The sequence below is a fragment of the Homarus americanus genome, unplaced genomic scaffold (genome assembly GCF_018991925.1).
Source record: "Homarus americanus isolate GMGI-L3 unplaced genomic scaffold, GMGI_Hamer_2.0 scaffold19117, whole genome shotgun sequence".
Classification (NCBI taxonomy): domain Eukaryota; kingdom Metazoa; phylum Arthropoda; class Malacostraca; order Decapoda; family Nephropidae; genus Homarus; species Homarus americanus.
This window is the reverse complement of record NW_024754704.1, coordinates 5,915,660-5,930,401: the sequence shown is the minus strand read 5'-3', so window position 1 is coordinate 5,930,401 and position 14,742 is coordinate 5,915,660. Positions and strand designations below refer to the sequence as shown.

Below are 14,742 nucleotides of genomic sequence, written 5' to 3'. Positions count from 1 at the left end.
TTATCTTAAAATTACTTTGTGTTTTATTATTAACATGTTAATTTGACAAGAAATGTGGATCCAAATTTATTGTTATTGTGTTCTTCGTTGCAGTGTCGCAGTACTACAACATGGACCCAGTGCCTACAAGAAGGGCTCTTGCTAAACGTATCCTAGGAGTTCAGAGGAAGATAGAATTTTGGGCAGGTAATTCACAGTATAATACTGCAGTGGCCGTGTATATTAATTCATCTTTAGTAACAGCCCTGTTTGCAGTTACACACTATGGCTAGTTGAAATCTATTATCATATTAGTTTTAATCATAGCCTTGCAGCTGACACGTGCATAGCAGGATGCATTCACTAATTATATGTTCTTCAGAATAACCTGAATTTTTCCATCGTGAGTATATCTTACGAACACCTTGTTCAACAACCGCCCTCGTCTTCGCTTATTAGAACATTTTGAAAATATATGTACTGTATAGTGCTACTTGTTTATTCAGCCCATATAGCTATCTTCATCGTGTTTTAGAAGACCCACTTCATGCTTTGTAGTAGACTCGCTCCATCCTCTTAAGAAGACCCTCTCCATCCTCTTTAGACGACTCTATCCATCCTCTTTAGAAGACCCTCCCCATCCTCTTTAGTAGACAATCTCCATCCATATTAGAAGACCCTCTCCATCCTCTTTAGACGACTCACTCCATCCTCTTAAGAAGACCCTCTCCATCCTCTTTAGACGACTCTATCCATCCTCTTTAGAAGACCCTCTCCATCCTCTTTAGTAGACAATCTCCATCCATATTAGAAGACCCTCTCCATCCTCTTTAGTAGACAATCTCCATCCATATTAGAAGACCTTCTCCATCCTCTTTAGAAGACCCTCTCCATCCATATTAGAAGACCCTCGCCATCCTCTTTAGAAGACCCTCTCCATCCATATTAGAAGACCTTCTCCATCCTCTTTAGAAGACCCTCTCCATCCATATTAGAAGACCCTCGCCATCCTCTTTAGAAGACCCTCTCCATCCATATTAGAAGACCCTCGCCATCCTCTTTAGAAGACCCTCTCCATCCATATTAGAAGACCTTCTCCATCCTCTTTAGAAGACCCTCTCCATCCATATTAGAAGACCCTCGCCATCCTCTTTAGAAGACCCTCTCCAACCTCTTTAGAAACCCTCTCCAACCCTCTCCATCCTCTTTATAAGACCCTCTCCAACCTCTTTAAAAGACCCTCTCCATCCTCTTTAGAAGACCCTCTCCAACCTCTTTAAAAGACCCTCTCCATCCTCTTTAGAAGACCCTCTCCATCCTCTTTAGAGAAGACCCTCTCCATCCATATTAGAAGACCCTCTGCATCCTCTTTAAAACACCCTCGCCATCCTCTTTAGAAGACCCTCTCCATCCATATTAGAAGACCCTCTGCATCCTCTTTAAAACACCCTCGCCATCCTCTTTAGAAGACCCTCTCCATCCATATTAGAAGACCCTCTCCATCCATATTAGAAGACCCTCTCCATCCATATTAGAAGACCCTCTCCATCCATATTAGAAGACCCTCTCCATCCATATTAGAAGACCCTCGCCATCCATATTAGTTGACTCTCTCCATCCTTATTAGTTGACTTTCTCCATCCTTTAGAAGACCCTCTCCATCCATATTAGAAGACCGTCTCCATCCATATTAGAAGACCCTCTCCATCCTCTTTAGAAAACCATCTCCATCCATATTAGTTGACTCTCTCCATCCTTTAGAAGACCCTCTCCATCCATATTAGAAGACTCCTCTCCCTCCATCCATATTAGAAGACCCTCTCCATCCATATTAGAAGACCCTCTCCATCCATATTAGGAAGACCCTCCCATCCATTTAGAAGACCCTCTCCATCCATATTAGAAGACCCTCTCCATCCATATTAGAAGACCCTCTCCATCCATATTAGAAGACCCTCTCCATCCATATTAGAAGACCCTCTCCATCCATATTAGAAGACCCTCGCCATCCATATTAGTTGACTCTCTCCATCCTTATTAGTTGACTTTCTCCATCCTTTAGAAGACCCTCTCCATCCATATTAGAAGACCGTCTCCATCCATATTAGAAGACCCTCTCCATCCTCTTTAGAAAACCATCTCCATCCATATTAGTTGACTCTCTCCATCCTTTAGAAGACCCTCTCCATCCATATTAGAAGACCCTCTCCATCCATATTAGAAGACCCTCTCCATCCATATTAGAAGACCCTCGCCATCCATATTAGTTGACTCTCTCCATCCTTTAGAAGACCCTCTCCTTCCATATTAGAAGACCCACGCCATCCATATTAGAAGACCCACGCCATCTTTATGTAACGAGGTAAAATGGCCGCACCATTAAAAGCAGAGTATCCCAGGACTCACCTCATCTCACTAACAGAGAAAAATTATGCTAGTCAACTAAATTCCTGCAAGGGTTGAATAACAACCGGGAGACGTACACTGATTTATTACATAACTGGCATCCTACACACAGAATGAAACTCCACAAAATTAATGCAATTGATGCCTTGCACCCAAAAATAAATCACAAGGCTAATATATCCATTCACCACCTCTCATACACTATGGTCACTCATTAACGCATCACCATCTTACGTTGGCAATGATGCACGATATTGTTAGTGGAAGAGTGAATAATATTACTCTCGTTCTTTACAATCTTATTCTGTTTAATCACAGAACTGAACTTTGATTCAACTATACAGCTTACTGCTTGTCAACTCCTTGGTGTACCTTTTTTTTGTCAACCATACACAGCTCTCAGGACAACCATCAGCGTTGACCCCACTTCACGCACTGCGGTTACAGCCACATTATCCATTCACTGTCCCTGTACAGGAACTACTCTCTGATACTCGACTATCCCTTTATTAACACTACTCTGGGTACCTTGCCAGGTGTCACTCAGTAACAACACTGTTGACAGTGAATACCTCCCATAAGTTTCGCCTTGTCTTGGTATATGCCACCGGCATGCTTCCACCGGGCTGCCACTTGGCGATGTGGCTAATCCACCACACTCACAAATTCTTATTAGCAACTTTAGATAGACACTGGAGAGTTCTCACTATGCACAGGGTCGTGTCACACTTCCAGAACCAGCTGGGCCTCTCTGTCGCCGCTCTTGAGGTAGCAAGGTCACCAGATTAATAGTCCTCTAAATTCCCTCGTATCGCTTCCCACCAAATTCTCCACCACAGCCTACCAGCCTCACAAGATTCCTGCAAAAATTAGCCAATATCCTTACTATTTATACACCCAGCCATTATCCCAGTGATCTACACTTGTTGACACATAATATTCACCCTTCCACCTGCAACTCAACCACATACCTGCTTATATTACAGCACTAATTCCTCGCAAGTCGGGCGATGTAAAGTCCTGGGACTTAGGGATAGAAATCCCTTACCAGGCTAATAAGGATCTTAATAAAGGAAAGTCAAGGTCCATGCTTTTCTGAGGAATAACAAACAATCGTTTGAGATTGCCATCTCTTTACTTTAAGAATATAACACAAAACTCTGACACCACTCAACAACATCAAATAACAATTACGGGAGTCAAGCAATTAAGTCAAGTCAACAGTTAATGGAGTCAAACAAATAATGGAAGCAAACAATTAAAGGGAGCAAACAATTAATGGGAGTCAGCAATTAATAGAATCAAACAATTAATGGGAGTCAACAACTGAAAGAATCAAACAATGAACAGATATTTCCTACGGCAGTGGCCCTGGGGGAAGGTTCTGGAACACTGTGATGCACACTCAGGGTAGGGAAGCGTCCATTCAACTCCACACTCGAGCGACGTCTTGAAATGGCAGGAGAACACCGGGACACAGACGAAATGAGATGAACTGGTAGTCGTGGTATGCGGTAGTGGAAGATGACCAGAGAATTGACATTCGATAGGTGAAGGTCTGGGAACACAGCCCACGAGTCCAGGACCTATGATGAGATCACAGCCAGAATTTGACGGACAGCGGGGTAGCTAGATAGTGACTGTATGGCGGCTGGGTTGAATCTGCCTGTGACCCAGATAATTGCTGCTGTTCTCACCTCTGTCCAAACTGCCCCAAGTGTCGTCCGCACCAGCAAACGAGAGTTAGCAGCGGTAACCAGCAGGAAGATCATTTCCGCCCTTACAGGGGATGAGCGACCATGTGTTTACAATGTGTTTCCCGCTCTGCAGAGTGCAGACGGGCAAGAGGCTCAGAGCTACCAACCCCAGCGACACACACTATTTTCAGGATTACCACACGACCCGCCAACTTCAAATATTATCAAATCCTTCCCAGTGTCACTCGCCCCCTAAAACTTTGTGCGTGCCCCCACGTACACACTCACCACACACAATATACTTTGAAAACCCACTGGCAGTTCTATTAGCGATCCGCTGAGAGTGCCTGGGCTGGAACAGCTCCACCCTTCCATCCTCTGGTTCACTTAACTCCTCAAATCTTTCCGGCACAACTTCAGGTGCCCCTACATTCCATTCCTGTGCTTTGTTCTCATCCCTGAATGCCATCGGAGGTTCCAACGCCATATCCCTTTCACTGTCCAAATCCTCTCTACTTTCCCCTTTCTCCCAAGAAACCCCAAGCGTATTCAGAACCTCAGCCACATCAGGCATCTCCATTTGATCCTTGTCCTCTACAACTTCCTGTGCTCCATCCTGCTTCTCCTCCCTGTCTTGTTGATCTTTCCGACCAGGTCTCTTCCTCCCACCCCACGGGTGCAGATTACTATGATAAAGAACTTTGGCTAGGCCCAGTTCATCTTGCGGCTTTACCTGGTACACTCCACTAACTTCATCCAGCACCTCCACCCATACCTCCTCGGCATACTTAGGCTGAATTTTATTCCGTCCCAACATGTGATGGTCTCGAAGCAGCATCCACTGCCCTACTTGTAAGGGTACCGCCTTTCCCTGTTCTTACTTTTTTGCAGATTACCATTTTGATTTTGCCTCATGATCTGGTTAGCTAACTCCCAAGCAGTCCGCTATGTCTCTTTTAATTTCTTAATCCATTAGTAGTGGCTGTTAGCAGTCTCCTCGGTCTCCAGGCTAAATGGGGTTCTACCCTAAGCACTAAGAAATGTGGGGAGAACCAGGTCACCGGATGGAGGGAGTACTGTTATTTATGGCAGTAAGACTGGGCAAATAACTAGGCCACTACTCCCTGCCGATGGTGGGCCAACATCCCTTACAATGTACGGTTAAATCTTTCACAGTTACCATTGCCCTCCGGGTGACATGGTGTAGTCCTAGATTTATCCACCCGATAGTATTCACACAGCTCTTGCACCAACTGCCCCTCATAGTTCCTCCCCTGATCACTATGTAACCTCTCAGGAATGCCATTGTAAAGTCCTGGGACTTAGGGATAGAAATCCCTTACCAGGCTAATCAGGATCTTAATAAAGGAAAGTCAAGGACCATGGTTTTCAGAGGAATAATAAACAATCGTTTGAGATTGACATCTCTTTACTTTAAAAATATAACACAAAACTCTGACACCACTCAACAAACATCAAATAACAATTAAGGCGGTCAACAGTTAATGGAGTCAAACAATTAATGGAAGCAAGCAATTAAAGGGAGCAAACAATTAATGGGAGTCAGCAATTAATAGAATCAAATAATTAATGGGAGTCAACAACTGATAGAATCAAACAATGAACAAATATTTCCTACGGCAGTGGCCCTGGGGGAAGGATCTGGAACACTGTGATGCACACTCAGGGTAGGGAAGCGTCCATTCAACTCCACACTCGAGCGACGTCTTGAAATGGCAGGAGAACACCGGGGCACAGATGGAATGAGATGAACTGGCAGTCGTGGTATGCGGTAGTGGTAGATGACCAGAGAATTGACAGTCGATAGGTGAAGGTCTGGGAACACAGCCCACGAGTCCAGGACCTATGATGAGATCACAGCCAGAATTTGACGGACAGCGGGGTAGCTAGATAGTAACTGTATGCCGGCTGGGTTGAATCTGCCTGTGACCCAGATAGTCGCTGCCGTTCTCACCTCTGTCCAACCGCCCCAAGTGTCGTCTGCACCAGCAAACGAGCGAGTTAGCAGCGGTAACCAGCAGGAAGATCGTTTCCGCCCTTACAGCCATACCGATGAAAATTTTCTTCCACTAGAATTTTAGCCTCCGTAGTAGCCTTCTCATTCTTAGTGGGGAATGCTAATGCAAACTTACTAAACACATCTGTCACGATTATCACATTCCTTTTTCCATCCCGTGCTTGATCTAGCACTGTAAAGTCCATGGCCACCACCTGCCATGGACTAGCTTCCACTGTCCCCAGTTTGGTCTTGGCCCGCAATCCTCCTCTTTACCGCTAGCAAAGCTCTTGTAATAGGACACGTGTTTCTTGATATCCTCATAGTAGCCCTGGCCAAAAGAATCAATCACGCAGTAAGACGGTAATCCTAGCCACTCCCTGATGACCCCAATAGTCATATGCAGTTCTTAAGAGCTTCCTGTCGGTTTCCCAAGGGTAATACTGGCTTTCACCTCCATCGGTCGTGCTGAAATCCTTTCCAATAAATTACACCATCCCTCATTATTAGGGACCTCTTCACTCTCCATAATTTCTTAAACTCATCTGACTGCAGTTGTGCTCTCAAATCCGCACTGCTTAACTTCCCAATCATTTACACCCATAATTTACCTACCACTGGACAGGCTCGCTGTTCCTCTCTCATCTGCTCCAAGCGCAATTTCCCCCATATCTTAATAACAACCACCTGCCCCCTAACTTGCCACCCTGGGTCCCTTCCCACATCTCGCACACCTCTTCAAGATCCTCGATTTCCTCCTCGTGTGGCCCCCGAGACAAGCCATCCTCTTTTTGCATTCTCTTTACCTGGCCGATTCTTCACCACAATATCAAATCGATTCAGATCCCCCAATCACCTACTCTCTATCGCTCCTAACTTCGCTGTTTTTAGATGAGCTAGTGGGTTGTTACCCGGCCAAATAATTCTTGAACTGCTATGTTACTGCCCACTTCAGTGCTAACAATTACAGTTTTTTTAGCTATAATTATTCATATTTCGCTCCGATTTTCTCAATCCTTTACTTGCATATGCCACCGGGTGCAATTTTCCATCATGTTCCTGAGATAAGACATCACCCAATCCCTCAAAGCTAGCATCTGTTTCCACTACAAACTGTTCAGTGTAATCTGCACTTTTCACTACCGGCGCCTGAATAAGTTTCTCCTTCAACCGTTCAAAATCTGTTGTCTTGGCCACACCCTAGTGTTTAGTCACATCCGGCTTAGACTGTCAGCTCGTCAAAGCATGAAGTGGGGCAGCTACCTTGGCAAAGCCTGCAATAAATTGCCTATAAAAGGAAGAAAAATCCACAAACACCCTAACCTCGTTCACAGTACATGGAGTAGGCCACTCCCGAATGGCCTGAATTTCCTCTGGGTCAGTGCTGATTCTCTCCTTGGAGATTACAAACCCAAAATATTTGACCCGGGGTTTTAAGATAAGCATTTTGGAGGTTTTAATTTCAAGCCATGTTTCTGCAAAAACCTCAACATAGTCTCTACCCTCTCCAGATGCTCGTCCCTATTTTCAAGCAAAAACTAACAAATCGTCCAGATACACTAACACGGTAATAAAAATGTGATCGCTGAGCACATGCTCCATGAATATATGGAAAGCAGCTGGACTGTTAGTTAGTCCCATGGGGCACCTCGCATACTGATAATGTCCAAACGGAATCACAAAAGTCATTTTAGGACGATCCTCTGCCCACACCTTGATCTGGAATACCCTGCAGCCAGAACAGAGGATGAAAAATATTGCGCCCCAGCCAGAGCTTCTAATGTGTCCTGGATCCGCAGCAATGGGAAGGCATCCTTTACCGTTTCCTCATTTAACTTCCTATAATCTACACACAACCTTAAGGATCCATCCTTTTTCTCACTAACACAATAGGTACCGCTTACAGACTCACACTTTCTTCTATTACTCCCTGCTCTAGTAGTCCCATTACATGTGCTTTCACCTCCGTCATACTGGTTGGCGGAATATGCCTATGGGTGTAACCTAATGGATACCTCATTAGTAAGATGAATCCCACGCTCCATGCCAGTATCACATCCCAACTCATGCTCATTATCTGCAAACACGCCCCTATACCGTTACAGCAGCTGATCTAGCTGCTGTATCCGGCTGAGATCCAACTATCTTCATCTACCTATACCCCTATAAACCGCCGAAACTCCTGAGCTACCTTAGTAAATACAGCCTCCTCAGTCGTGTGACTACCAACCCTTATTCGTCTGACTTCCCGCCCATAAGACACCTTAGTAACCTTCCACTGCGGCCGGAACTTTATATCTGTTTTTCCCAAGTTAGCCACTGACACCCACCCCTTGCCCCTGACTACTTTGGTATAACTTGGAAAGACACAGGCACCCTCTAGCACCCATTAACCATCTTCTCTCTCTCTAGAGGTTCCAGAATAACACTCTCCGTGTCGACTTCTGTCAAACTCTGCACAAACACCCTTAACACCCATCTCGTAGCTGTCAGTATGACCAACTTTTGCTCCTGTTCCACTACAGCCCACCCTGATGGCCTTTGCACCACCTTAATCTAGCCTCAACGGCCCGGACACACCTACCCCACCTTCCCTGTAACTCTGACTGCAAGGTCTTTCCAAAAGTACTCCGCCACCCTCTAACCAACTCCGCCAAAACATTCATTCCCGACAATACAGGCAAATTGGTCCCCTGCACCACTCCCTCACTCCCAGTGGCCTCCTTCACAAGCAAACCGCAATCCTTAATTATTTGCCCTTCCACTTCTAAGTCCACCTTAACATCATACCCCACACATGGAATTTCAGTCCCCTTTGCATCCGTGATTTGTATATGGATTACCACTTGACTGGGCATAAGCCACTGTTTATACCAAGCTTCTGTCAACAGGCTTACCCCGGCTCCAGAGTCAGCTCCGACTAGTACACCGTGCACTGACACATTAATCTTAGCATTTCCGGCTCCCGACCCATTACTAGTCCTCTGGGCCCCCATCATAACATTCCGTACACTTCGTTTATTTCCTGGGCCATTTCACTGTTCTGGTGATTGACCCACATCACTCAGAAATGAACGTTTCCCTGCCCCTTTGACACTAGCCCTTGGAACCTTTTGCACTGATACCTCAGGTGACCATGTTGCCCACACAACTTGCAAGGAGGAATGGAAGCAGTCCTTTGCTTACTACTCATTACTCTTTTATTAACCATCTGTGTCCTCAATTTACTTTCCTCCTCCTGTTTCTGCTCAATCATTCTCACCCTGTCGTCCACCTGCTGCATCAGATCCCCCCCATGAGTCCTCTTAATCTTTTCCCACCATTTCTGCATCTTTACCCCAATTCTCCTATCTATCAGATTCCTACAAAACCAGGTGCTCAACAACCACATCCGTTCTTCCTTCCCCTCGGCCGTATGCCCTGCATTTTTCCTCTATCTCCTTCAACGCGTTTGCAAAATCCCACACACCCTCCTGAGGATGCTGAATCTGCTCCCTAATTTGTGTTTTCGGTTCTGTAAAACATAATCTCTTTCCAAAAGCATTCTCCAAACAAGCAAACAATTCTTCTATCGTTCTTACCCTACAATTACATACTCTAGTTAAAGGTGATTGCTCCAAACACCCACATAAATAAGTGACTGCTTCCTTACCCCCTAGAGTCCTAGACCCATCTGTTCTAAATTCGCTCGAGCATCCTTAACCCACTCATCTAATTGCCCAACATATTTCTGCTGCCCCGCAAATTTCTGGATAGTAGGAGTCGGGCGGGTATGGACAATATCCTTGGGCCCCATATCTTTGAACACTTGCTGCCCCAAATCTGCCACAGTAACGGCCAGCTGGTTAGACAATTTAGAAGAAAGTTCATATTCTCAGAACCTGTGATCACATCTTTGTCCTGTTCCAGTGACACCTGAGAGTGTACATCATCACCCTCCATTGAGTACATATAACTTTCCATGCTGGAATACTGGACCCAAGCAGGAATCTGTGCTTTATTAATAAACCCACGGTCACAGACCAAACTACACTCTGCTACCAATATGTGATGAGGTAAAATGGCCCCACTATTAAAAGCAGAGTATCCCAGGACTCGCCTCACCTCACTAACAGAGAAAAATTGCTATTCAACAGAATTCCTGCAAGGGTTGAATAACAATCGGTAGATGTACACTGATTTATTACATAACTGGCATCCTACACAAAGAATGAAACTCCACAAAATTAATGCAATTGATGCCTTGCACCCAAAAATAAATCACAAGGCTAATATATCCATTCACCACCTCTCATACACTCATGGTCTCTCATTCACGCATCACGCTGGCAATGATGCACAATATTGTTAGCCGAAGAGTGAATAATATTGCTCTCGTTATTTACAATCTTAGTCTATTTAATCACAAAACTGAACTTTGATTCAACTATACTGTACAGCTTACTGCTTGGCAACTCCTTGGTGTACCTTTTCTTTTTTAACCTTACACTTCAGGACAACCATCACTGTTGACCCCACTTCACTTGCTGTGGTTACAACCACATTATCCTCAGAGTACAGTACAGTACTGATTATAAGGCAGATAAAGACAAAATGATTAATTATACTTGAATTTAATTTTAAAAAACCAAGAATTACAATTTTGATAGGAAGAATTACTTGGTAGTTTTAAACCCGGCCTTACTAAAATATAATTAAATTGATAGCTGATCATATAGTAAAACACTGAACAATAAATAAATTATTTTACTGTACAGTACTGCAAAAAGTTTCTGAATTGAAAATAATTTTGTTTATTTTGCAAGCTAAAATAACATGCTGAAATATAATTAACTGGTAATATTACTGATAATTTCATAAAAGAAGGGGCAAGCATAATAATTCTACATTATTGTACTGTACTGCCAATTTTGTCTTAATTCTTAATATTGTACTTGCAGTTCAAGTATCTCTCGCTACACGAGCGTTCGTTCTGCCAATATTCACAAATACAAATATTCTATTCTTACACCATTTTCTCACTATACAAAACCCATGGTACCTTAAGGTAATGTACTAAGTTTAGATTTCATTCATTTCTTGATGTGATAGTGGGGGGGGGGGTCCTAATTTACATTAGCTAGATAGGCTTTTGTGTTTGCGAACTGATTTTATTTGTTTTAGGAATAGATTGGGGGTTTTCTTGTAGTTAGGCACTAATTTACAGTAGTTTCTAACTGCACACCTCACTTCCATGGGTGACAAGAAATAAAGTACCTGTAATTATAAATGGACGTTACTTAGAATATTTCTGGTGCATTTCAAGGCAAGCAAAGGGCTGTAATTATCATAAGAAGGAGTACGTATACAATAAATGAGCAGTATCACAGTACATATGAGATTATTCCACAAAATAGATTGAAATAATAATCTAATTGTCTTTACAAGAATGGAAGGAACAGTTAAAGCATGAAAAGATATAGAAAATATAATGTAGTACAGTACAGTTCTATGATTTTATATTCTCTGTAAGGAGGAAAAAGCAGTCCAGTACAGTACAGTTTTGTGCTTCTTTATCATGTCGTTTAGAGTTGTCTTTTGTTTTCTCTTGAAAAAGATGCTTTACAACCACCACTTGCACTTTAAACTCAGATTTCGCGCCACAAATCAAGCTCATTTGTTTACATTTATCTAACATAAAACCGTGTTGGCAGTTCTTAACAAGGTTGTTTCGTAGTAGATGTTCCATCGTAGCACCTCTTACGATGCTCTCTAGTTCTTTACACACTCTGTTGGTCAGGCTCACTGGTCTATAATTATTTGTGGAGTGACGACTGCCCTTCTTGAATATATGACTAATATAAAGCCATTTTCCAGTCATTGGGGACCTTTTGCCCATCCAAGCATTTGCCAGTACGAGACAAAATGTTATTTAGTCACCTTTCGTCAATATCCGGTAATCTGGTCGGATAGAAAGGGCATCTGGGTGGATATTGGATATATGTCAATAACTGGTCCACTCCCAGTGTAGAAGAACCCTTTATCCTTGTGAGAAAACCCCTTGTACCTTGTTTAGAAGACCCCTTGTTCCTTGTTTAGAAGACCCCTTGTACTTTGTTTAGAAGACCCCTTGTTCCTTGTTTCGAAGACTCCTTTTTCCTTGTTTCGAAGACCCCTTGTTCCTTGTTTAGAAGACCCCTTGTTCCTTGTTTAGAAGACCCCTTGTTCCTTATTTAGAAGACCCCTTGTTCCTTGTTTCGAAGACACCTTGTTCCTTGTTTAGAAGACCCCTTGTTCCTTGTTTAGAAGACCCCTTGTACCTTGTTTAGAAGACCCCTTGTTCCTTGTTTGGAAGACTCCTTGTTTAGAAGACCCCTTGTTCCTTGTTTAGAAGACCCCTTGTTCCTTGTTTAGAAGACCCCTTGTTCCTTGTTTAGAAGACACCTTGTTCCTTGTTTCGAAGACACCTTGTTCCTTGTTTAGAAGACACCTTGTTCCTTGTTTAGAAGACACCTTGTTCCTTGTTTAGAAGACACCTTGTTCCTTGTTTAGAAGAAACATTGTTCCTTGTTTAGAAGACCCCTTGTTCCTTGTTTAGAAGACTCCTTGTTTAGAAGACACCTTGTTCCTTGTTTCGAAGACACCTTGTTCCTTGTTTAGAAGACCCCTTGTTCCTTGTTTAGAAGACCCCTTGTTCCTTGTTTAGAAGAACCCTTGTTCCTTGTTTAGAAGACACATTGTTCCTTGTTTAGAAGAAACATTGTTCCTTGTGTAGAAGAAACATTGTTCCTTGTTTAGGATACCCCTTTTTCCTTGTTTAGAAGACCCCTTGTTCCTTGTTTAGAAGAACCCTTGTTCCTTGTTTCGAAGACACCTTGTTCCTTGTTTCGAAGAAACATTGTTCCTTGTTTAGAAGACCCCTTGTTCCTTGTTTAGAAGACTCCTTGTTCCTTGTTTAGAAATATGACTCTTGCTAGGAAGACACCTGTCTTGTTTCTGAAGAAACATTGTTCCTTGTTTAGGATACCCCTTTTTCCTTGTTTAGAAGACCCCTTGTTCCTTGTTTAGAAGAACCCTTGTTCCTTGTTTCGAAGACACCTTGTTCCTTGTTTCGAAGAAACATTGTTCCTTGTTTAGAAGACCCCTTGTTCCTTGTTTAGAAGACTCCTTGTTTAGAAGACACCTTGTTCCTTGTTTCGAAGACACCTTGTTCCTTGTTTAGAAGAAACATTGTTCCTTGTTTAGAAGACTCCTTGTTTAGAAGACCCCTTGTTCCTTGTTTTTCTGAAGACACCTTGTTCCTTTGTTTAGGAAGAAACATTGTTCCTTGTTTAGGAAGACCTTGTTTAGAAGACTTCTTTGTTCCTTGTTTAGAAGACCCCTTTGTTCCCTTGTTTAGAAGACCCCTTGTTCCTTGCTCTCCTGGAAGACCCCTTTGTTCTTTGCTTCTAGAAGACACCTTTGTTCCTTGTTTAGAAGACACCTTGTTCCTTGTTTAGAAGAAACATTGTTCTTGTTTAGAAGACTCCTTGTTTAGAAGACCCCTTGTTCCTTGTTTAGAAGACCCCTTGTTCCTTGTTTAGAAGACCCCTTGTTCCTTGTTTAGAAGACCCCTTGTTCCTTGTTTAGAAGACACCTTGTTCCTTGTTTAGAAGACACCTTGTTCCTTGTTTAGAAGACACCTTGTTCCTTGTTTAGAAGAAACATTGTTCCTTGTTTAGAAGAAACATTGTTCCTTGTTTAGAAGACCCCTTCTTCCTTGTTTAGGAGACCCCTTGTTCCTTGATTAGAAGACCCCTTGGTCCTTGTTTCGAAGACACCTTGTACCTTGTTTAGAAGACACCTTGTTCCTTGTTTAGAAGACACCTTGTTCCTTGTTTAAAAGACTCCTTGTTTAGAAGACCCCTTGTTCCTTGTTTAGAAGACCCCTTGTTCCTTGTTTAGAAGACCCATTGTTCCTTGTTTAGAAGACCCCTTGTTCCTTGTTTAGAAGACCCCTTGTTCCTTGTTTAGAAGACCCCTTGTTCCTTGTTTAGAAGACACCTTGTTCCTTGTTTAAAAGACTCCTTGTACCTTGTTTAGAAGACTCCTTGTTTAGAAGACTCCTTGTACCTTGTCGAATCGTCTGTCCTCAAACGTAGGAAGGTTAATCGCATCCTCTCTTGTGAACACCGAGGAAAAGAAGCTGTTCAATGCCTCAGCTTTATCCTGGTCAGAATCTGCGTAACTACCATCTTCAAGCCTCAGGTCTGATACTCATACTCGCTTTTTTAATTTCGACTTTGCAAAGCGGTAAAACGCCTAAGGGTTTGACATGACCTCGGTTGCACCCAGCCTCTGGAACTCCTTTTCAGCCCTTCTACACTCTACCTTTGTTTGGTTTCTGGCTCTTGCATACATTCTCCTGTCCTGCTCATCGTTTGACCCAACCCACGTCTTGAATTTCTGGGTTTTCTTCTTAACTTTGTCGACCGCAGCATGGTTCATGTGTAGGGATCCCCTCGTATTCCTAGAGGCACTGGGTTTGGTCTTGGGTATATATTTAGCGATCAGATGGGTCACTTTACTAGTTATGATATTCAGCGTAGTGTTTGCGTTCTTGTGCCTTAATGAGTCAGGCCAGTGGATACTCCTCATCTCTTCCCTCATCCCGTTGTAATTTCC

General features: G+C 43.2%; 1 protein-coding gene across 1 annotated transcript in view; it reads left to right on the top strand.

Annotated features, from left to right (window-relative positions):
- LOC121855924 overlaps positions 1–14,742 on the top strand; it is a 168,700-nt gene that overhangs the window by 128,822 nt on the left and 25,136 nt on the right. Inside the window, exon 3 of the mRNA XM_042351126.1 lies at positions 94–186. Within this exon, the coding sequence (XP_042207060.1) occupies positions 94–186 (93 nt within the window). The remainder of the gene's footprint in view (positions 1–93; positions 187–14,742) is intronic.